We start from the raw sequence: 26,507 nt of genomic DNA, 5'->3' as shown, positions 1-26,507 counted from the left end.
TTAAGAAGTCTCTTTCCTAATTGGCAGCGAGAAAAACTATATTGAATATCTATCATAGCAAGAAGACTACAAGATGTTTCTAAAGTTGTTACCGCCCTATAGAACATATGTACAAAACAACACACAGCAACAACGTATAAGAAAGGATCAAAAAGTAGAAAAGTAATGTTGTATAGAGTATACGAACAAAATTTCGCGGCTCAAAAATATTGCATGGACGAAACTTCGCAGGCCAAAATCTACCCATGAAAGTTTATTCAGTGCAGAATGGTTTATCCATCTAGTTATATGTGTATACAGGTGTGCCATAGGGTGGGCCATTTATTTTGAAACCGCCTTGTAACATTTAAACTAATAGGTAAAATTGGATAAAATTCTATAACGTGCAAATACCGACTAGAGGAAATCGTTCGGAGTACTCCGCAATACCAATCGATTATAATGTTGACAACCGACAAAAATTTACATTATTTTAAATGGCACCACGCTAGGTTATTACATATTTCAAATTTAATACTAAACGAGAACTTAGATTACCATATTTATTATTCATTGTTAATACATGGAAGTTCGTCGGGATCGTAATACTACAGATTATGGATGCGTTAAAATATCAAATAGTACTTTCGACAAAGTGGATACTTTCAAATATCTAGGGTCAGTATTAACAGATTAAAACAATATTCACGATGAAATTAAATGTCGACTAAAAGCAGGGACTTCGTGTTATTATTCAGTTAAAAATCTTTTGTCGTCGCGAATTCTGTCGAGGAATCTGAAGCTTAAAATATATAAAACAATAATTATGCCTGTTGTTCTGTATGGTTGCGAAACATGGTCGCTTACTCTGAGTGAAGAAAGTAGATTGAAAATATTTGAGAATAAGATCCTGAGATGAATATTCGGACCCAAGAGAAACGGGAATGGGGAATCGCGGAAATCTAGTAACGAGGAACTACGTAATTTATACGGTTTACCGAACATTGTTAGTCATCAAATCTAGGAGGCTGAGGTGGGAAGGTCATCTAGCCAGATTGAAAATAAGTAGGAATGCTTTCAGAGTTCTAACTGGAATTTCAGTTGGAAAACGACCATTAGGAAGACGGGAGGACTATATTAAGATGGCTCTCGCAGAAATAGGAATACAAAGTAGAAACTGGAACCAGTTGGCTAAGGACACAAGTCAGTGGAGAGCTTTTGTGAACGCGGCATTGAACCTCCGGGTTCTACATGGGCATAGGCCATAGACTTAGTTAGTTATTATTCACGAGTACGAATATATAGCCAAATTCTTCAGCAAGATACTTACTATCTATTAAAATGCTGCAAAAACAACAAAAGCGCCTGAGCTCCAACCTTTGATTTATGGTCATTTGTGATTTCACGTTTAACAAAGACAAATATTTTAAATATGTGTACTTTAAATAAATTATTTAAATAGACCTTTTTTTTAAATAAAGTTTATTCTTTTAAAATTATTGTTCAAAGCCTTTTCCGAAATCAATGCAAATGAATTGTGCTGCCATATTTGGAGTTCTTTTAAACTATACGTTTGTGGACGTTTATATGTTTGTGGCCAATCCTTTCGACAATGAGATCTCGAAAACTACAGGCTCTAGAAAGATGACGCTTCCACTGATCGATTGCAAATTTTATGTAGATTGTCCAATTCTAATTCAATATATAAAAAACATGGCCATTATTTCTTTATTACATTTTTACGGGTACAAAAAACTAAAGCAGCATATCCTACGCATTATACATTCCAACACCACATAATTGCATATGGGGGTTGTATACCTCACAGGCGCTTGCTTCATGGCCAAATGATAATGAAAAACGAAGGATAACCATTTCTCCACTCTAAGTTGAATCTTTATTGTTTGGAGTGTTTTGCCCAATGAACACCTTATATCACTGAGATCATAATTAATTGTGTGTGTGTAATGTTTTTGCTTATTACATATTGCATGCAAGAAGAAAGAAAACACTGATTATACATGAATTAAAAACTCCAACGGGAAGTAGACTGAAATCTTGCAAACGGTGTGGATATTGAAAAAGTAATCGAAAAAAATCTCCCCTTTATGGTATCTCTTGCCAATTTTTAGTAAGACGTCCTTCACTTGTGTCTGTAAAGGGACATGTACAGATGTGAGGAATATCAAGGAGATTCATCTTCATATGTGAATGATGCGCTGTGTAGAGAGCTCAGGTTCAGCTAGTAATATCAATTTTGCCAAGTTTCCTCATTCTGAAAGTATTTGAAGAACTTGACCAAGTGGTGACAAGAGATTATAGCTTATTTGGCTGAAGTGGCCAAGCACTTCAAACACTTTCAGCAAGAAAAAAATCACTTCAAGAACTTGACAAAATCGGTATCATAACTTACCTCGGCTGAAGAATTTGACTATACAAAGTACAGACAACTTTATTTATTTATTTCGTACTTCTTCAAAACTCGGCTTCTTTTTCACATTGAATGCTTTTAATTGGGATATCAGAACTTTTCGTAGATTTGACTGGTTACTGCACTCCATATAACCTACTTCAATATACTTTACATAAATAGTTTAAAAGAAATATAATAAAAAAAACACCGTATTTGTATTCCACATTAATTTTCCTGTACTTTGATACCCAAAATAATTTTTGATTCTTTTTTTTTTAATTGGTGCCTTTTCTTCAAGATTGCAGCCGTAAAATACGTGTATATTTCATGACTATGTGTATGTATATTTTTAATATGTTGATTGGAAGAGTAGCTGTTGGCTTCACGTTAAAGTAAAAATAATTTTTGTAGGAATTAGTTAACTTTTTTTTTTCCTATTTTGACTTTACTAAGAGGGCATTCTTGTAGGTTGATGACGCTGTTTCCTTTCATGCAATGATACCCGGAGTACTGAAACTTTCTTGATATAATACATCCTCTCAATGTGGGAAATTTTGCATTTCTGGCTAGTTGGAAACATACCAGACATTTATATCAATGAATGAGTCAGCAAAAAAAAAAAAAAAAAAACTTCGAATAACGATGTTTGAGGGGACTCATATCTCAGCCCCCGATGGTCCATTCAATTCGGGAAGAACGAGAGTTCCTGAACTGATCTTGGAAGACGGTCGCAAAACGACTAAGGAATTCGTTGTGATTTGTCTGGTGTGTCTCCAGAAGTTCCTGCCAAGTGATTTTCAGAGAAAAATTGCAAAAACTGATTTTGAGAGAAATTGCAAATTAAAAGAGTTGCGGCAAAATTCGTGCCTACGACAGATCACTTCGAAATCGATACTGACTATTGTACAGTCCGCAGCAAAAAAAAAAAAAAAAAAAAAAAAAAGAAAATCTGCAACATGAGCATGTAAGTTTATTGTAAAACGACGAAGTCTATTGCTACAAAATAAGTGAGCAGGGAAGGACGCTGAGGTTTCTCCTGGCGTGATTCGTGCCACTTAGACGTTATGTTGATTCCTTGCGCTGTTAGGCCTAGTTTCACAATAAACTTACATGCTCATGTTGCAGGCTTTTTGCTGCGGACTGTACAAAGCTAGTGATAAAATAGATGAAAGCTGATGGCGACTTCCTTTTATTCCTCCAAATGAAGATAGATCTCAATGGAAGAGGTTTTGTGGGCATAGAGAAACTACAAGAAAATAAACGACTGTCATTAAAAGACATCACTCTGCAAAAGTTTCATGATTGCTTCGGAAAGTGTAATACGTGTTTGGACTGGTTCATTGCACCAAATGGTCACCACTTTGAAAGAGATTCAATTTGTAACACCAACAAATAAATACCCATTTTTTAAATTTTCATATTCAGGTTCGTTTTGGGTTCCCCCTTTTATGTTTCATAGTCCGTGCGTAGCAACACTTTTTTTTTTTTTTTTTTTTAACCCTGCTCCTCGCTGTAGCCAATGAATCAGATAGTCATGTATGTTGTATAGACTGAAATGGTTTGAAGTCACATCCGTCTCGTTGCCAAGGTGATCATAGTTTTATTTTCCAAACAACATGGCCTAAGAACCCAAGTACAAAGCGAAAACAGTGACGTGTTAATTGCAAACATTAGAATAAAAGAAACACTTACGTAGGCCTGTTTTAAAAAATCCATTGAATGAAACTACGAAAACAGAAAAAGCAAGCAATTAGGTAAATAATATGTAAAAATCTGTCAAGCGTTGAAAGTGAAATGTTTCCCTTGCTATCGCAGAATTTATGATTTATACATTTGGAGGTTGCTTTAAGTGTCAAAATATATTTAGCTTATTTATTATCAGGTATTAGATTTAAATAATTCTGAAAAATGTGTATTTAGTACCATCAGTATCACACATTACATTCCAAACGTGTAGGTCTACAGAAAGTGTTTAAAAATTTGCTGAACCACTCATAATTAGATGTTTTCTTCTTATACTGTAAGTATATATTTTTAAGGTAAGTAGGAAATATAAGAAAAGATCCGATGCATGTTAACCGATCAGAAATTGGTCCAGATTGAAAACCCTTAGCACGCATATGATTACAAGCTTCGTGTCCTTTTTTTTTTTTTTTTTTTTTTTTGATTGTTTATTATGTAGCTACTGTAAATATGCACTCATATTTTAAAGGGTGGGCGTATAATATCTAAATGTGCCAATATAATTAACATTATTCTCAAAGTTGACATTTTCGTTGTGTCGACAGCTCCTCAATTGTACCTTAAGAGTCGTGTAGTTGCTTTCGTTTATTGTGTATTACTTGGTAATGGCTCTGGCATTACTTATGCAATTTCTTTCATATCAGATTACCTAGAGATATGGGCCCTGTAGAAAAAGATTACATGTTCCTTATATGTTACATCGTTAATTACTAGGTTTCACTCGTAAATATTCTCAATAGTGGACCCATATTATTAATCTGTATCTTTTCCTGCCAACTTCACTTTGTCCTCAAATATTCTAAAATTATTATTAAATGTGTGTTCTTATTAACAGTATACTTTATAGTATTCCTATCGTTTCATGTGTTTGTTTAGAAAAAAAACATGGCGATCACCGTGGTAACGAAGAGGAAATTACGACATCACTATTTCAGTCTAATGAACCACTCAGGGAAGCAGATTTCCTCTATTGCCGGATTCTTCTAACTTCAAGTGGTGGCTGGTTATAATTGCGTTTACTTTTAGTTGGTTAATTAATAGGAACTATTTGCTTGTTGTTTGAATAACTATCAGAATTATATACATTGTCTACCCATGTATGAATAGTTGAATACAAGGAAAATGTTTAGAACGTGGCAGCATTGTAAATTTCCTGCGATACTAGAGTTTGGTGGAAAAAAGCAAGACGTCGGTTAAGTACAGTATTAATATGTGCTACAAGTTTTAGCTAAAATAGCATAACACTGCTACTGTAACCTTGTATGTTTTAAAATTGAAAATCTAATGCAAATAAAATAAAAAGTGAATTTGTGTGTCTGAATGTCTGTCTGTATGCGGCCTGGGGACCAGACAAGTAGCCGAGAGTTACCAAATTTTGGTCACATGTACCTTGGTCCAGGCTCCAGATACAGACGAAGCGTTTTTTTTGTTTTTTTTTTTTTCAAAATTCGAACTAGAGGGATCTCAGGAGGGGGTTTACCGGGACATGTAAAAATAGTAGAAAATGACAGATATTAGTGTCGAATTAATAGTTTCCGTGGTCGCTGAGATCAATGATAAAATTCCGATCGCATTAACTTCCAAATTCACCTCATTCAGCTGCGGGCCAGAGGTCACCCGGGGGGGGGGCACACTGAGATATGTGCAAATAATCCAAAATGACCGATATTTGTGTCAAATCCATAGTTTTCGAGGTCGCTGAGATCAATGGTGACACTTCCATTATCGATGACTTTCAAATTCAGCTACCGTTGTATACGGGACGGAGGTTCCGTTCCGGGGGGGGGGTTACCGACGCATGTAAAAATAATCCAAAATGACCGATATTAGTGTCCAATCCAGAAACACACACATCAATCCAAATTGTTATATTCGATCTTAAAAAAAAAAAAAAAAAACTTTGGCCTTTTACAGGTGTAATATGTTGCACGAATTTATCTATTACATTAGTATTTAATAAGCAAAGATGATGCGAAGTGTTCACTTCCTTTTACTTTTGCTGGGCCTTCGATGAGAACGCACTTATCAGCAGGTTACCTTGTTTTCCGGAAAATATGTCTTCCTTGTTTGTACGTTCTGCTACTCTTATGAAACTCTTGATATGGCATATTTCTATATAGTATTATTTCCTACCATTTTGGAATGCGACCTTATTTTCTTAAATAAAGACTATTTTGTATAGATTGACTTACAATATGTCATTAATTAAATATCAGAACGTTTATGATTTTTACTTTAAATACTTTATTGTATTGTAGCTTCATGAATCATCCTTATACACTATACGCCAATACAATAAGGTACTGTATTTACTGTCATGCAGTATAATGTTAATACAGTAACGACATTAAACGCGATGATGATACAAGTAACCATAAGCACCAAGTTGTTATCTGTGTACTGAGAGTGTTACGTGCGTATTTAAGTATGCAACGTACACTACTTCGCAGGCCCGTAGCCAACCCCAAAATTTAGGGGGGGCCCGGTAGAAGTTAGGGGGGGCCGACCCAACCATATTATACTTCAACACCATATTATAGTTCATTTGCAAGCCTACCGTGAAATTTTATGGGGGCCAGCCAAAATTTAGGGGGGGCCCGGCCCCCTCTTGCCCCCCCGTGGATACGGGCCTGCTACTTCGTAATATTGGCTTTCTAGAAAAATGTTAATTTTCTGTTAAATGCCTGCCTAATACTTAAGCCTGTCATATTTCTTTTCTTTTTTTCCATGAGATTACGGGGCATCTTCGTCCCCCCCCCCCCGCCTCAACTTTCCAACAGAATCCAATGAATTGTCGCTCTGGTTATGAGCGAAAATTATAACTGCAGGCACTGTTCTCTCTTCGTTCCCTGCAATTAATTTTACAGAGTTAAGATATTTACAATGTAAGTACAAAAGAATCACCTTTATAAACTCAAGATGATGTCTTGTAAAAATGCTTCACGGGAAAATAATATGCAAATAATCTCGTTTTATTTAAATCAGTGAAAAAGTAGCATGGCAAATGTTGCAGTCAACTTCATAGTTGAACTTCGTTGCTTTCAGAAAAGGGTACTTCTTCTTCAAATTATAAGAAAACATGTAGTTTGATTTAGAAATTTTCTTTGAAACAAAATTTGAACACTTCATTTATAATGAATTATCAACAACAGTTCAGCTCGTGCACTTTATCAAAGAACGCATATTCCCTTGACTGATGACGGACAACTGTAAATCTGCTCTCGAGTCTATTGGCTTGTTCGCTATGAAATTTGAGAGGGTGATGTAAAAACTTTCTCCAATCTGTTATATGCCACAGCTTATTCTTCATTCAGTAATAACAGGATTCCCAATCAATGTCAAAATTTTTTGATTTTCCAATTTTCAATAAGCTGATATTGAGAGCAGAAACTGGACGGGAGTGAAATACGGGATATTTGCCTGTTCCGACTAAATTTACGGGGACGCAAGACATTCGGGCCCAAAATCGGGACTACCTCGTTTTTTATGGGACGTATGGCAGGCTTACTAGTATTCTGCAGTTTTTCAAAATGAAGATTTATGTAGCAAGTACATAATTGATTGTCAGTATCTCATACTATTCTTATATTTCTTCTTTGTTGTTTTCCAGTTCGCAATGGCTATTCCTGTGTGCCTGTCTCTCTGTCGGAAGGCTTAGAAATCAAACTGAATACGGCTGTGAGGCAGATTCGTTATGGCAGTCATGGAGTGGAAATTGTTACTTCCAATGCTCGGAATCATAGCAATCCTGTAACTTATAAAGGTAAGTCCATGAGAGACGGAAAATGTTCTATAAAATAACGCAAGTCTTAGCAATTATACCAGTTGCTGAAATAAAGGCAACAGTAGAGTGTCCTTATGTAGGAGATCCAGATATTCTAGAAAGAAGCAAAAGGTGTCTGATAAGGGTGAAAAATGTTATCTTTTTTCACAGGCGTCTCTGGCGGGGGGTTGGTAAGTTTTCGTTTCCGATTTTCCAAGTAGGAAGCAAACACACTCCTTGTTCCTTTGAATCTGCCATTACGATTTCGCAGGCGGCAAACGAGAACAGTTGAGAAAAACAATAATACGATCAAACGTTAACCTCCTACGCAGACGCCGCTTGGCCAACTGATCTGGGAAGGTCTCTACTAGACCCACCTAGCAGGAGAACTCTCTACTACGCCTAGGAACGGCAGCGCTCTTTCAATCCGGTTTCTTTTGGGTCCTCCCTCGTATGTGTTTTCGTTACTGTTTCTATAGTTTTGTGTGTTGTGAAGTATCTTATTTGTGATGTTTATTTGTTCATTGTTTTAATAAGTTACTCTGTTTTTTTTTTTTCTATTGTTACAATGTTCGTATCTTGATATATTTATACAGACAGTAGGCTACTTGAATTTTCAGTCTGTTTCAAGTATTTACAATGTTATTTAGAAAGAAAAAGAATGCAAAAATGTTCAGTATGAAGACAAGAAAAATTGGGATTCGTAATTATGGACTGAACAAAATTATCCATTTTTATTTATAAAAAGGAAGCAAATTCTTAAATACAAATATAACGTTAAATCGAACTTCTCTCATTATTAACGAATTGTACTAAATCTACAGGATGCTTCAAAACAACACCGACAACGTTTGGGAATTAATTCCTGACACCAAGACAAGACAAAAAGTATAGACCAACCTGGTTGTTCAAATGCTTTCTTTCGGAGTTACAGGCTGCCTAATATATATATATATATATATATATATATAATATAAATGAAATTTAAAGGTCCATAGCTCCAAAACTATGGGGCCTATCATAGTCGGGTAAAGACTTTATTCCGGTACTTTCACGATAATTTTTACAGAGGTAGTTGTTGAGTACTTCAATTTATATGCCCATAGCCAAACTTCCTCTATAAAAATTGTTGCGTGAATACCTTAGAATTCTGAAACATATTTTTGGATAGCGCACATATTCGTTTCTAATTAAAGTCTTGACCCGACTGCGGTAGGTTCCATAGTTCTGGAGCTATAGACCTTTAAACTTCATTATTTTGGGAGTCTATAACTCCGAAAGGAAGCATTTGTGCACTCAGGTTGGTCTACACTTTTTGTCTTATTGTGGTGTCAGAAGTCACCTCCTAAACCCGTTGTCGGTGTTATTTTGAAACGCTCTGTATAATATATTTAAAAATAATTTAAACTTAATTGTTATCTTGCTTACAACTCTTGGGATTTGAACTATGACTATTAAATTAATTCGAATGAGCTGTGAAAAAAAAAGTTACTATTTTTCAATATAATCATCTTCCAGTTCTACACATCGTCTGGAGTCAAAGAACTGAATCACGCATCCATTACCTGTTTGTCGCTTGAAAATCGCTGGCCCCTGAGGTATTTTTTCAGATGATGGAACAGGTAATCACTTGGGGCTATGTCAGGACTGAAGGGTGGGTGGAAAAGTTGGGTCATTTCTTCTTCTGTGATAGCAGCCTGCGCAAGATCGGATGTATGTGCAGACGCATTGTCATGAAGAAGCAAAATTCGACAATTTGCACCTCTGCGTTGTTTATTCTGAACTGCTCGGCGTACATCGTTATTTTTTAAAGTAGTTCCTCTGATGGTATGTCCCTTTGGTATGGCTTCAAGCAAAAGAATTCCTTCTGTGTCCCAAAACACAGTTACCATAACCTTGCCAGCCGATTTCTTTGCCCTGAATTTGTTTGGATTTGGTGACCCCTGATGCCGCCACTACATGCACTCCTGTTTAGATTCTGGGTCATACCAGTGAGCCCATGTTTCATCCCCTGTCACTACATGCTGGTAGAAGTACTTATCTCCTTCCATAAAATCCAAATTTTCCTAACACATTTGCACCCAAGTTTAAAACGTTCAAATTGTGAGGAACCCATCTGGAACAGACCTTTGTGAGCCGAAGGTGTTGGTGTAGAATATTCCAAACACTATGAATATCAATCCTTACTTCCTCCGCTATTTCTTTAATTTTTTTTCGTCAATCGGACATTACCAATTTTTGCACAATTTCCACAACTTCAGGTGAAGTTACTGTTTTTGGTCGACCACTTCTAAGGTCATCTTCGACGTTTGTTTTACCACACTTGTATGAATGAGCTTATCCATCGTGTTACCTGTCGATGCGACAGTGCATCATCATCATACACTTTAACCAAGTTTTGATGAATTCCATTAATACTGATGCCCTTACGAATAAAAAACAAATCACATGTCTCTTCTAAATTAGTGTTTTCTGGATTTTGCTCTACTTGTACACTTGTGAAGGCCCTGGTGGCCCGGTCACTTGACATTTTCCCTTGAAATCTTATCCACCGTCTTAAATAATCTTGTCCTTTATGGTTAGGTTGTTTTCATTCACCTAAAACCGAAAATAGAGGTAGGCCTAATTAGACATGAGTTCCCCGACACCCTCGTACAAACACGTGGTTTCACGATTCGTAAACAAATAGTGGCAGATAACAGAAGGAAACTACTCTCTCAGGAAGAGACGGAAAGTACACGGATAAACACGAAGAAATCCGACAATCCCTCCACAGGTTCTTCCTCCAAAGGATGGCTATAAAAGAGGATGTCGAGACTAAGAAATCATCAGTGCCTTGTACTTGTCATCCACTTACATTACCTACTCCTGCGTCCTGTATGCGCTACAGAGACTTAACCTACAATACTTACTCCCAGGGCTGCTATGGGCTACGGAGACTAACCTACAATACCTAATTCTGAGGCCGCTATGGGCTACGGAGTCACCAGTCCCGTCTGAGGGTTAGGACACCTTCCTATTAACCCGAGCCAATATTATACGCCGAGAGGCCCTTTTTGTCCAACACTGAAAACATTTATTTAGAGTGATTAAAGAGAAAGATTTTTACAGAGACTTTGTATAATAATTATATACGACATTTTTATAATAAAAAGGTGAAGGGTGTAACTCCTGTGTAAGTTATTGCCTCTACCCACAGAATATTACAATATTTACATAAATTTCAAGAATATGGAATTATTGTCTTGTAGACTAATCAGTTACTTCTATTCTAAGTTTGGAAGAGATGCACATATAATTAGTAAATTTTTACTAATAAAACTCCAACTGACCAAAGCAGTATATATATATATATATATATATATATATATATATATATATATATATATATATATATATATATATATATATATATATATATATATAGACTGTTCCATAATTCGTGTTATTTTCTACAGCGCTGGGAGAAGATGAAGTTTATACACTATTAATGTAAAATTTGGCACACTTATTGAGAAATATCTGAATTTTTTGAATTTCTAAAGAAAATAAGAGAAAATTGCTGTTTAGCCCCTCTTTTAGGGTTGTAAACAGGAAAGTTCATTTTCCTTATGGGAGATTCAATGTTAAATTTTAGAAGCAGTTTTCTCCAATAATTATTCGTGAAGATTTTGGAGCAAATGAGTTGTATTTGTTACAAAATGCAAAAACACTCATTCCCAAAGCTAGTAAAGCCGTCTCAAACATTATTTTGCGTAGGTCCCCCTTTTGGGGGGCAAGGGGCGTAAAAAGGTGGTGGGTGATATGTTACCAAAATCCCAAAATTTATTTTGGGAATGCCAGTAAGCGTGAGATTAATCACAAATGTCACAGAATCAATGCTCCAATGTCCTTACATGTAAGAGTGACTGATAATGGGGCTACAGCCCTCTTTCAAAAAAAAAAAAAAAATCACCATAAATATCCTTAGTAGGGACATACGAGAAGAAGGTATTTTTGTTAATTAATGTGAAATTTGGCGTCATTGTATCAAATGAGTATGTGTTTTTCAATCTGGAATGTTATTTTGATAACGCACCGCCTTAGGGGGGCACAGGGGGCGAAGTACTCGATGATGGATCTTTATAAAAATTCAAAATTTTGTTCCGAAAATGCCAGTGAGCGTCAGATTTTTCACCACTGTCACAGAATTAATGTTCTAATGCTCTTTGCATGTCCCAGTGACTTATATAGGCTGCAACCCCCTTCCAAAAATCACAAAAATTCACAATAAATATGTCATAATTAATATGTAAGTTGTCATTATTGCAAAACAAAAAATAATATACAATAAACCTGGAAATTATTGTAAATGAATAACTTCTATCAGTGTAACTGATTAGGCATATAGCTTTGTTGTTATGGTGTCACTTAGGGATGGTACCGAGACCGAGACTAGTCTCGGTCTCGTCTCGGTATCGTCTCGAATTATCGAGACGAGACCGAGACCGAGACGGCCTTTTGTATACCGAGACGAGACCGAGACCGAGACGGCCTTTTATCTACCGAGGCGAGACCGAGACCGAGACGGACCTCTATAAATCGAGACGAGACCGAGACGAGACTTAGGTCAGTCTCGAAAGTCTCGGTCTCGTCTCGAATATTGATATAGACAACTATTAAGATTGACCTTTACTCAAAATTTCTTTCGTTGCTGTATTAGGTAATATGGGAACGGTTGACTAATGTTCAGTGGCGTATTTAGGGGATGGCTAAATGACTGAAGCCCCTCCCGAAATAGAGTTGTGATCATTTTTTCGCATTGCACGTACAACACAAATATTTCTTACTCGTTCTCAAGCCTCTCCCGAAACAAAATCCACTGCTGATGTGTATAGTCATCTCTGTCTCTCTCCCCCTCTCTCAACACACACACACACATATACATACACAATAGCATATATACACACACACACACACACACACACACACACACATATATATATATATATATATATATATATATATATATATATATATATATATATATATACACTAGCGGATCCAGGATATGATCGAGGGAGGGGCTAAACCATAGTTTGACATTTTATCCAGTATAAAGAAAGAAGTATGATTGAAGCCCATTTTATACAGTGTATAGCTGAGCGTCAAGGGGAGGTATAACCCCTTTAACACTCCCCTTGGATCCTCGCCTGTATATCATATCTAATATAAGTAAAAAGAAGAGTTTGTTTGTTTGTGTGTTTGCGTGCCTGTCTTTCTGATTGCCTGTGTGCGGCCTGGGGACCAGACGAGAGTCCAAGAGTTACGAAATTTGAGTGACAAGTATCATGTCCCAGGCCTCAGACCAAGAAGAAGCGTTTATTTTATTTTATTTATTTATTTATTTATTTTAATTTTGAATCAGGAGGGTAGAAAATGACCGATATTAATGTCGAATACATAGTTTTCGCAGTCGCTGAGATCAATGATGATACTTCCATTAGCGATTACTTTCAAATTCAGCTACCAGTGCATGCGGGCCGTGGTTCACTTGCGGGGGAGGGGAGTACCGAGACGTAAAAATAATACAAAATGACCGATATTAGTGCCAAATAGTTTTCGCGTTTTCTGAGATCAATGGTGAAATTCCGATCGCATTAACCTCCAAATTCACCGCATTCAGCTGCGAGCCGGAGTTCACAGGAGGGATACCGAGACATGTAAAAGTAATCCAAAATGGCCGATATTAGTGTCAAATGTATAGTTTTTGCGGTCGCTGAGATCAATGGTGTCACTTCCATTAGCGATGACTTTGAAATTCAGCTACCAGTGCATGCGGGCCGGGGTTCACCTGCTGGGGAGGGATACCCAGGCATGTAAAAATAATACAAAATGACCGATATTAGTGTCAAATACATACAGTAGTTTTCGCGGTTGCTGAGATAGTGATACTTCCACAGGCCTTGACTTCCAAATACTGGTCCTATGCGAAAAATGGGTATTTCATCTAATAGTCATATACATTAAAAATGCTGAATTTTTTAACATGCTGTGTGAAATATGGAAGGGGAAATTCTTCCAGATACTCTGCAATACCACTAGATAAACAAGCAATGTTGCCAATGCAACATAAAGTTGTAATTTCTCAAATTGCACTACGTTTGATATTACATATTTCTGTTCAGTTAATTTAGTTTAGTGCGTGAGTTTTCTGGGGGTTCTCCCGTTTCCTCCCACTTTCTTCATTCCACCATTTCATTCATCTCTCATCATCACAGTCTCCTTTAGCCTAACCGGAATAACAGTGGGACGTAAAACTCAAAAATTTCATTTCATTTTTTAATTGAGTTTAACGCCTCTTTCAGCAGCGAGGTTATATGAGACTGAACCTACTGATTAACGTTGAATCTAAACCACATGAGCTCCCGCCGGGAATCTAACCCGGGTCTCTCACGCCATAGGCTTACTGCTTAGCCACGAAAGAGCTCTACATATTTCTAATTTAGATATTAAATTAAACCACAAAAGCACATATATTATTCAGTGTAACAAAGGACAATACATATCACTAACATCAACATTTTGGAGATCTCTAATAACTCAAATGGCAGGAACATTGTAACATTAGTGTTCAGTAGTTTTAATTACAACAAGTCGCAGTTACATTATTTTAAGCAGTATTGCGAACTTAAAAAAATGCTAAATATTATTATAAATATAGTGCAAATAACGTAGCTAAAGTGCAAAATATTTTTAAATTACTCGTAATTTGTTTTATGGTGCAAGAATGTTTTCAAAACACGATGTTTTTCATAGTCTTTGGGCTACTTATAATGTTAATGTCAAAGTTTTCGTTCCAGCAATACATGTAAAAGCAAATTGTAACTGAAATTAAACGTAACTGACAACTTTTCAGTAGCACTAGTTGTTCTCCCTAAGCCTTAGGCCTGGTGTATTTTTTGGATTAAAACACTGCTTTATTAAAATTTTAATTACACCCTAACTGCATTTCATTTGTTATAGTTTGACCACCGACCACCTCAAACTCGATCCATATCATATAGCTATATGCAATTATTCAAAGACTTACAGTTAGTAATACACATTGTGTTGATTTTTGGTTCGTTTTATTTTAGTTTAACGTCTCACGATTATGCTAGAGCGGCTAAAGGAGACGTGGAGTTACTGATCATAGTGGAATCCGAAAAACTTCGGTCGTTGAACATTACGGCCACCGGGAATCGAACTCGGGACCATGCGAACCAAAATCAAGCGTACTAGCCATTACAGCAAATGGGGGTTCTTACATCATGTTGATTTAAATAATTGAGTCAGTGTTGCCAGATCCGAAGATCAAAAAGTAGCGTGTCTGTGTTCCAAAAGTAGAGGATATGAACTATTTTTAGCCCAAATATATAGAAATGAATTATTTGGCAACTAATGACTGTTACTAATGAAATAATGTTTAAAATAGATCGGAAAATGTTATGGACATATTGCAAGACGAAATTATGATCGATAAACGAAAACAATTTTAGATTGTATACCGCGTGACAAAAACAGCCTAGGAAATGTCCGCATACAAGAAATTGTGACAAAATCAGGAACCGCTGGGGAGTAACCTGGAAAAGAATTACCCAAGATAGATAGTTGTAGAGAAAACTTGGGAAGACTTCATCCAGCAGTGGATTGATAATGCTTGATTATGATGATGGTGATGATTGTATATCAAGACCTCAGAGGGAAACTAAACCAAGTCATAATTTCGTAATTTTACAGGAGAAGCGAAAAACCGGTTCCTTAACTAAGATCTATGATACTGTTTTTCAAACTATACTAAGTAGTTACAAAGTAGTAAGATGGCTTTAGACTTACATTATTACACCACTAGAAAGAACATAGTCTATTAAAAAAAAAGTATTCTAACTCAATTTGACCAAAAAGTGACTTAACAGGTAATTTATTTACTAGGTAAGGTAGGGTAAAATTGGATCCAAAATTTAACGAAAGTCATACAGCGAAAAAAAAAATATTTTTGACTATTTAATACTTCATGTTGCTGCAAAACTACGAAAATGAATACAAAAGAAAACTAGAAAGGTAAGAATCACTTGTTTTGGCGAGAGAAAGAAAATAGATACAGCTAGCTCGAGTTACCTATATACTTATATAATATGTTCATGTTTCGCAAGTAATTTTCAATCAATATAAAATTTCAACGTGATGAACGCACAATTGGTTTTCTCGAATAAAGATCACATGCACCGCTAAGAGCTCAGGAATAAGCTTAATCTATGTTACGGTAGTGGATATACGTATGCGTATGTAATGCATTACAACTTTAGGAACTTGTATAAGAAACAGAATGTACTTAAATTTAGACGCGAACTATGCGAAACATCTTACTTTGAATCTAACTTGTTTCGTGATGCAACCCGAGGCCACACATAGCAAAGATGAGTGCCGTAGCTCCCACCACAAAGTTCAGGAATTTCGTGTTATAAGGTGTCAATTAAACACGTAGATGTGAAACGGTAATAAAGCATTTGATCAATTTTAAACAAAATATATTGTAGTAATAATTTACCCTATTTTTTCAGATAATGAACGTTATATTATGTTTTTAAAATGACAGTCAAAACAGACTGTATTGGATAATAAATGAGAAATTGTAAAATTTCAATTTCGGTACTATTAAATACATTCATGCTGCTGTGTGTTGCGTTATAAGTTAGAATGTATTGAACAATTCTTATTCTAAGGAAGGAAATAAACTACTCTATAGTACTGAAGTTAATTTAACAGAGTTTAATTGTATAGGCAGTACTGAGGCCATATGAGAAAGTCTTTTGCTGAAAGTGAAATATGGGTTACTATTAGAATTTTATCCCAGATATGATATACCCACTGATGATTGAAACTGGAACACACGCATGAAAGGCATCAGCGCTAGCAAATTAGCTCTGAAGAAGTACACCATACTATAATTCTAAGTCAAGAATAAGGCCAAAAATAAGAAGCAGAAACGACAGACTTTACAATAATAATACTTTTACAATTTTAATTTCACCTATTTATTTCGAGACTTTCGAGACGAGACCGAGACGAGACCGAGATTTGGCCCTCGAGACCGAGACCGAGATCGAGATAAGCATTTGTTGACCGAGACGAGACCGAGACCGAGACGGCGATTTTTGACTCGAGACGAGACCAAGACCGAGACAGCTATTTTTAAACCGAGACGAGACCGAGACTGTACAAAGTCTCGTCTCGTCTCGTCTCGATACCATCCCTAGCCGTCACTGGAATATAATCAAAGAATTTTATATTTTTAAAAATCAATTAGGGCTCTTTTTATAGCAGATAATCTCACACACAAATCACCTACGTATTTTCTAGACACTTAAGCAGAACCATCTCGAAATAGAACACAAAATGACAATGGAAAACGTAGCAGGAACCAAAAAAAAAAAAAAAAAAAAATCAATGAAAAGTAAGATCTTAAAAATTAAAAGTGAGCTTTTAAATTTCAATATTGTTTGCTCTATTCGTAAAAAGAAAAAGCATGTATTTTCATTTCTTCTTACACAATAACCGTATTATCCAACTTTCCATATAACAACTTACTCCTATGTACTGCAGACGGAATACCCACTGACACACGGTTGTAATAGAAACAAATGTTTCTCGAAGAATAAGAATCAGTTGCTGAAAATTATTCTTTGTTGAAAACAACTCTTTTTGGCTCTATTATCACTAATTGTTTAAAAAGATCATTAACCTAAGTGTAAAACCCATAAAATCAACTTACTTTTATTCGGCATGCCCTCCTGAACGAGCAAGATATAAATTAATGCGATTTACTAAAGAAACTGTGAACACCTTCTCCAACATATCTGGAGTGATCATCTCTATACTGTGGACGATCCTCTGTTTCAAGTCCTTTACACTGTTACATAATTTTTGGTAGACAGTTTGTTTTAGGAATCCCCACAAGAAAAACTCGCATGGATAAGATCCGGACTTCTTGGTGGCCATTCGACACTTGACCCCATAGAAATAATCCGTTCCCCAAATTTCTCTCTCAAAAGATTTATAGTCGTATTTGAGCGATGCGCTGGCGCTCCATCTTGCATAAACCATAATTCATCACTTTTGACCTAAATTTAAACGATCAAGTTCAGCAAATACTTTTTCTCTTAGTAGCTTTTGGTATGATGACGTTGTTACATTTTCATCAAAAAAGAATGGTCCTATCACCTCAGTCGCAGTTATACAACACCAAACCATTATTCCTCGTTTCTTCATTGACACTTCTGATCTCACGTTCGGTTGTATCAATGACCAATATCTTGCATGTGATGAGGACACAGAACCATTTAAGAAGAATTTTGCTTCATCGGAAAACATCACTTGAAATAAGAACATAGGGTTTTCATTTAACTTCTCGATAAACCAGTTACAGAAATAAACACGATCACCATAATCACTTGCACACAATTCAGAAACCATCCGGACCTTGTATGGTTTTACCTTCAAGTTTCTTAAAATTCTTTGTAGCGTAGTTTTCTTAACATTTAAGCATAAGCTTCGACGAGCAAGGGATTTCCGCGGTGAACTAGTAACAGATAACAACACCTGTCTTTTTGTTTCTTCTGTAGATACACTTGGAGATCTTCCTGCACTTTTTCTAGATACAAGATGGGCAGTGTGAAAACAATTGCTGTGGAACTGTTTGTACAAACGGTAAATTTGCATATCGTGTACTTTTAATCCGAGTTCTTTAACTATACGGGATCTTGTTGCTCTTGCAGATTTTTCTGATAAAATGTACCATTCAATTACATTAGCACGCTGATCCTGAGTTAAAGACTGCATGATCGAAGGACAGTACAGTATGAATGCACTCTTAAAGTATACTGGAAACGACAAGTAATTATCAAATGATTAAGCCAGTCTATCCCCGAGATTCACCTACTATGTAATGTCCATTTCCGAAGAACTCAATCTAACCCAGGTGTTGATTACAGACACGAAATTCTATTGAACTGTCAACACGTTAACTCGTAAATCGTTGGTGTATTGCGATAAGAAAAGGTCTGAAACTGTTGTCAGCACACATGAACAAGAAGTTGAGTCAGGAATTAGAGGGTGTTTTATAAACGAAAGTTTGTTGACATTGCTTCAAATCAGCTTACAGTGGGACGCCAACAAATGATTCGGACGTGTTCCAGTGCTTCTTAAACACACATCTCTTAGCATGCATTCTGAATAGGCCAGAGAGAAGCATGGAAGATAATAAAACAAAGTGGTGTGGTTCTTTAAATTATTTTGGGACCGGGAAGGGGGAATTGAATCACTAAAGTGGTCGCTGGCACATGGAGGTAGCTTCTAAGCATTAATTTTGGTATATTTCCAAATATTTTGACGCTCACGGGAAGTAACGAAAAGTTTGAATTTTTCTTACTGCCTATCTTCCATAATTTGGAGGTTTGGCGTAATAAAACTAGAAACGCATGTACCATCATAGATGAAAGCGGAGGAAGAAGAGGAATGGTATCGTATTTTCTACCTAAAACTGCTAATTTACAGCAAAATTCGTATAAATGTAGAGCAAACTGCTTTCCGCATTTTACATTGAAACTCCAGTTAGGCCAATCAAATTTTGAGTTGACGCCACTAAAAGAGATCAACACATGACCATTATCATATTGTCGCTTTAGCTCTTTTTCTAAACAAACATTTTTCGACAATAATGCCAAATTTCACTTTAATAATGAAAAATATTTACCTTCTGCCAGTAGGTCCTTGCGTATAAGGACATTCAACATGAATTTCTATTATTTTATGAAAGGGGATTGGAGCCTAATATCAGTCACTGGTACAGTCTGCAGCAAAAAACCTGCAACATGAGCATATATGTTTATTGTGAAACGACGAAGTCTTTTGCTCCAAAATAAGTGTGCAAGGGAGGACGCCGAGATTTCTCCTGTCGTGATTCATGCCACTTAGACGTTATGTTGATTCCCTGTGCTGTTAGTCGTAGTTTCACAATAAAATTACATGCTCATGTTGCAGGTTCTTTGCTGCGGATTGTACATGGAAATAGCATAGGAGCATTAATTCTGTGCGCCTTGCAATTAATTTCATGCTCATTGGCACTACCAAAATAAAATTTGGAATTTTTATACTTCGGCCCCTGTGCCCTCCAAAGCCAAAAATTATAAACCGCGCCCTTTGTCCCCTCTTACCAAAATAACATTTCAGATTTGGAAAATACATAACCTTTTATTACAATAACGCCAAATTTCACATTAATCGACCAATAGAAAAAAAGCTTCTTCTGGTATGTCCCTGTTAAGGATATTTATCGTGATTTTTGGTGCTTTGTGGAAGGTGGCTGTAGCACCACATCAATCACTGGCACATGCAAGGAGCATCGGAATATTAACTCTGTGTCATTTGTGATTAATCTAATACTCATTCACACTTCCAGAATAAAATTTGGAATTTTTATAAACATCCATCATTTTGTGTTTCGCCCTCTGTGCCCCCTAAGGCGGTGCGTTATCAAAATAACGGTCCAGATTTGAAAAACGCATACTCTTTTCATACAATGACGCCTAATTTTACATTAATTTAAAAAAATACCTTCTTCTCGTATGCCCCTACTAAGGATATTTATGGTGATTTTTTTATTTTTGAAAGGGGGTATAGCCCCATATAAGTCACTGGCACATGCAAGGAGCATTAGAATATTAATTCTGTGACAGTGGTGAAAAATCTGACGCTCACTGGCATTTCCGGAACAAAATTTTGAATTTTTATAAAGATCCATCATCGAGTACTTCGCCCCCTGTGCCCCCTAAGACGGTGCGTTATCAAAATATCATTCCAGATTTGAAAAACGCATACTCATTTGATACAATGATGCCAAATTTCACATTAATTAAATAAAATACCTTCTTCTCGTATGTCCCTACTAAGGATATTTATGGTGATTTTTTTTTTTTTTTTTTTTGAAAGAGGGCTGTAGCCCCATTATCAGTCACTCTTACATGTAAGGACATTGGAGCATTGATTCTGTGACATTTGTGATTAATCTCACGCTTACTGGCATTCCCAAAATAAATTTTGGGATTTTGGTAACATATCACCCACCACCTTTTTACGCCCCTTGCCCCCCAAAAGGGGGACCTACGCAAAATAATGTTTGAGACGGCTTTACTAGCTTTGGGAATGAGTGTTTTTGCATTTTGTAACAAATACAACTCATTTGCTCCAAAATCTTCACGAATAATTATTGGAGAAAACTGCTTCTAAAATTTAACATTGAATCTCCCATAAGGAAAATAAACTTTCCTGTTTACAACCCTAAAAGAGGGGCTAAACAGCAATTTTCTCTTATTTTCTTTAGAAATTCGAAAAATTCAGATATTTCTCAATATGAGTGCCAAATTTTACATTAATAGTGTATAAACTTCATCTTCTCCCAGCGCTGTAGAAAATAACACGAATTATGGAAGTCTGTATATATATATATATATATATATATATATCGAGTGTTGCAAAATAAGTGTTACAACTCTTGGGAGGTGATTCCTGCCACTGAGACAAGAAAAAAAGTTCTCTTGAACTTTCGGCTATCGGACATAGTTTTAGATCTACAAGGTGCCGAAAGCGTGGGAAAATGACTTTCGGACGCCAATAGTTCGGAAAATATTCAACGTAAAGAGGGCGGGTAAAAAAATCACTGAAGAAGTGATACCTGTTGTATTGAATTTTGCATGTTTCACAATCCTACTATGCACGCGCAAGGGATTCCCCAAAAGAACGTAGGGAGTCCCGGATAATCTGCCAAATGAAAATTGGTCTAAATAGATATGATTTGATAGGGTTTCTACTAGGTAACAATAATTCATTTGTATTAAGTCGGTATCTGGAACAAATATAAAATGGCGGACACCTTCATTCCCGTTGTGTGTGGTTGCATAATCGCCAAGTACGGATGCTGGCCAACAGTGACGTTCTGAGTATTAAGTGTAGCGAATTTGTACTCAAATGCTCTAGAAAGACATCTGGAGTGTCGGTATGTATATATACTGCTTTGGTCAGTTGGAGTTTTATTAGTAATCTCGAATTTTCCAAAGCTGTAATGAATAATTTACAAGTAAATTTTTACATGTACGAGTATATCTGGATGACATAATTGTTATTATTTACTGAAACTTATAACTACATGACTTTATTGGGCTCCCTTGCTCTTCAATAGTGCAACACCCAGAACAAAAACCCCACCTGCCGCCACTGCTTCTTAATCTTTGTACTGAAAATACGCAATAAGAAACAGTGATTGATTCTGAAAGTTTTCCAGTCGACATGATTTCTAGAATGCATACATGTAACGTCATTGTAAGTTACAAGCCCCTTTCAAACGACATAGATACTGTATTTCTTTTCTATATTCAAGTCGTGAAGCTGTCATTGGAAGAGGATCTAGAAGAAAAGCACTACACGACGCCTTTACAATGCAGGCGATGTCTCTTTGGCAAAACCAACCTTTTAGATATTTTGTGGTTTCTTGAATTAACATTTTCTCTGACAACTCATCTTTCACCTCTTTTCAAAATCAAACAGACAAATAGCTTTTCTTATGTTTAGATTTGTAATTATTTTGTACGTATTACTGCCACTGGTCTTTCCAGTTCTGCAGCGTGTGAAGATCGTTTTTTAAAAAGTCGTTTCTTGCTGCGTGTGAGACAGTATTGCCATCTCTGAATAATGGTGTTAAGTCGAACTGTATTTTGCTAGCTGACAGGTACAAGATTTTCTTGTATTACAGCCATGTTCAAATGTGTGTCCTTTGATGAAGTTTTTTTTTTTTTTTTTTTTTTTTTTGCCAAGCTCCTCAGGAATTAATCTCCTAAGGAATTTCACTCTTCCTTGAAGAAAAATAAAATATATCACAGATATTATTAATAGCAATCCTATCGAAAGAGTTACGACAGACAAAAGCGTTGGAGTACTATTCAATGAGAAACTTACATTTGCTGATCGCATCACTCTTACTGTTAAGAGTGCTATGAGAATAATGGTTATTCTTTATAGATTTGCTGAAATTCGCGATTTCAAATCACTCAGTATTTTCTTCAAACTTTTTGTATCTCCTAAAATTGAATACTACTCACAGATATAGAATAGTTTGTGCTTCAAACTTACCCCGTTTTGATTCTGTTCTTAACTTTTTTTCTTGTTGTTTTCAGAGCTCTTAAAAAAATTTAATATTTAGACTCCGATGGGAAAATTAACTCCGGTTTGTTTCTGTTCTCAGTTTTCGTGTACCTTGTCGCCTTAATCGCAGTCATACGTTACTAACACATGTAACACACAGATTATCAATTACAACGTTTCTTATTTCAGGCTGACATCACTGTATAATAGTAATCGATTAACCCTGCATGGACCAAGGGAATATGAAGATTTGATGTCATTTTAAGAAGTTGGTTTACCAACCAGGACTGCTTTATATTGTAAATCTTCTGTGCAAGTAGAGCTAGGTTTAATAAAATCAGAGTCCGGAATCGACTCCCACTACCGGTTTATTTACAAAATCTTCTATAACAACAGTATTTAAAGAAAATACTATACAACACGTCCTGTAATTTGTAAGATAGAAATTAGGTAGTCCTTGACCATGTGGTCGCGGATAGAATCTCTACAGAGCCCCTAAGCAGGCTAAGAAGAGTGGCGTAAGAAACCTCAATGCTCCAGAGCAAACAGTGAAGGAGGGGATCACAGAGCCCCAAAGGCAAGAGGAAAGAAATAGATAAGAGTCCCGAAGCAGGCTAGAGGCTTTGGGGATAGGTTACTCCTAGTGCTCCAAAGCAAGCAAGTGGAGGGAGACCAGCAAACTAGTACCGGTCCGCTGGTTGCTGTTCAATATACAGGTGTCCCAAAGCGGCAGTGACGCTGCTGCTTCCTGTCGTCATGTGATTTGTAGGACGAGCTGGTGGTCCGCCGTCTGCTACTCGTATTAATCCCACGTCGTGTGTAGTTCTCCAATGTAAATCCATGTGGTGATGTTTACAAACAGGAGCATATGACATCGTTCGTACACAGAAGCACGTGGTACATTATATTTACTTTGTCTGTCCGTGTGTTCGTTTGGGGACAAAAAGTGTCTACAACTTTTTGGTGGATCACTATAAATTTTGGCCAGAGTGCAGAGTGTCAAAAGTTAGGAATCGAGTTGGTGTATGGACGTGATACTCAAACCGGAAGTGCTGGTATCAGTCATTTCCAGTTTTAACGTTGATCATTATAAAGCAAGAATAATAATAGCGAGAATCGATTAAGTGTCTCAGTAATACATTTGATCTACATCTTTAACTCTACTAAAACCATTCTAGTGATGGAAATTCACTACTAATTCCGGTTTCAGTATTGATCTGCAGAGAGCAACAACGATAAAAGGTAACGAGAAGCTTAAAAAAAAATAATTTAGCGTTCTAAGAACAGGTACAATTTTCTCTCGTAACCCCCTACCGGAAGTGGCAGAAATTATTCACTTCCTGTTTTAATGTTTGCTGTAGAGTAAAAATGGTATTAGATAAGGAGAAGTGGTTTTTATGCATCCCAAGAATATGTTCCACCTCCACTCTAATCTCCCTGCTAAAACCTGAAATGGTTGAAATATAGTACCACTTCCGGTTTCAGTATTGAAAAAAAAACACTCCATACAAACGAAACTTCAGCAGTACACGTGACACTGCTGCTTGTTACGTAATATTTTAGTTCGATTTTGTTCGTTAGATGTATCTAGAAAGAAGCAATACAATGTATATGGGAGAACTATATATAGTCCTTCCTAAGCTATAAAGAGTTAAATTCAACACTGCCAGTAGACATTTTAAATCCTCACTTAAATTGTTAAACTACTCGTATTATTTTTTCCAGTTATCTATAATAATAATAATAATAATAATAATCTAGAAAGGGAAGTGGTTAGGACATACTGAGGTAAGCAGAGGGAGTAAAAAAAAGACTGTGAAGGGAAACCTTTATTGATGAATGACGTTTAGGCCTGCTATACACTGTGAGATAAATCCTTGGAAATATCGTAGGATTTATCTTAGGGCAAATGTTACGACATATCTGGTAGGAAATCCTACCCTTTTGTACCATACACATGAAGATTTTTCCTGTCTGACCGATAGGGTAGCACCAGGATACGCCCATGTTTTTTCAATATCATGAGATAGTTCAATTTAATAAAAGTGCAAATTGATGAAGTTCTATGCTGACTACACTTCACATCCTCATGATATTGATACCAGATGTTATATTATTAAATTGTACATCTCTTTAAAAAAAGCATAAAAATCAGAAGATAAATTAGCAAAACATACCTCATCAGTCCCTGCACCACTCTTCATCAAATTTGTTTTCACTTTCTCTCACCTGATGTCGCGTTTTTTCATAATTATCTTTATTGTAGGTATTATCCAATTATTAGCAGGTCTCTTGTCCCAGAGAAGCTTCCATGCAACACTCTTCAGATAGCATCTTTGTCTTTACGTACGATTTTTCTGTCATAATACCGTCCATCAATTGTAGTCTCTTGTCCCTTTCCTCTTTTCCCTTCCACCATACCTTCTGATATATCCTTAATTATACGGTTCCTTCTCAGTATAACTATTCAAAAAATATAAAAGTTGATTTCGGATATCGCGTTTCCTGGTTCGCTCTGGATTGGAACCCCTGAAGGCAATTATGGCGGTTTTATATGTTGTACTGTACAGCGTTTCTTAAAGAATAGATTGTAAATGACGTAAACTATATAGGAGTAGACTTGCAACGAAGCGTACATTCACCTTTAAAATTATCTGTGTATATATATAGTGGCGATCCTTAAGATTAGGTCAACATTGTGATTACTATTATTCGGGATTCTAACACCAACTTCCATCTGATTCAGTTCGGCATACATTTGGCTCGAACTCAAAATAATCTTTATAGGTGGAATCCATATATACAATCACTCGTCGACTCTATATTCATATCAGCCATCTCATACATATCAGACAATATATTTGGTCTAGGAATTAATTCGTGCGGGTGGACAAGAGATGGCGCAACGAACGGAGCGTCCCACAGTTCCGTGTATCCACACATGTGTTGCAAACCCCTGTCATCGCGTATCGTTCGTAGTATAGGGCAGTGGATTAAAGCGTCAACAACACCAGTTTGTAGTTAAGTGAACATGGCGCAATTTGTGCCTGATAAAGTATTTTTGCGGGGTGTCCTGCTGCATTACTTTAACATGCAGAAAAGTGCGACTGAAAGTCATCGTATTTTGGTGGAAGTGTATGGTGACCATGCTCTAGCTGAGCGAACGTGTCAGAAGTGGTTTGCACGGTTTAGAAGTGGTGATTTCGGCTTGGCAGACCAAAAGCGAGCTGGACAGCCAAAAAAAATTTCAAGACGAAGAATTGACAGCATTGCTCGAGCAGGATTCGTGTCAAACGCAGGAACAACTTGCAGCAGCATTAGGCGTTGATCAAACAACAGTCTCCAAACGCTTGAAAGCCATGGGAATGATTCAAAAGATGTCACATTGGGTTCCAC

General features: G+C 36.4%; 1 protein-coding gene across 1 annotated transcript in view; it reads left to right on the top strand.

Moving 5' to 3' along the window:
* The first annotated feature begins 3,034 nt into the window (after positions 1 to 3,034).
* Positions 3,035 to 26,507, top strand: part of LOC145682319 (lysine-specific histone demethylase 1A-like) — a 97,351-nt gene continuing 73,878 nt past the window's right edge. Inside the window, exons 1-2 of the mRNA XM_081753896.1 lie at positions 3,035 to 3,182; positions 7,704 to 7,898. Coding sequence (XP_081610022.1) covers positions 3,035 to 3,182; positions 7,704 to 7,898 — 343 coding nt within the window. The remainder of the gene's footprint in view (positions 3,183 to 7,703; positions 7,899 to 26,507) is intronic.

This window comes from Thermobia domestica, chromosome 1 (genome assembly GCF_964235325.1).
Source record: "Thermobia domestica chromosome 1, izTheDome1.hap1.1, whole genome shotgun sequence".
In the NCBI taxonomy this organism is placed as follows: domain Eukaryota; kingdom Metazoa; phylum Arthropoda; class Insecta; order Zygentoma; family Lepismatidae; genus Thermobia; species Thermobia domestica.
This window is presented reverse-complemented; position numbering and strand designations above follow the sequence as displayed.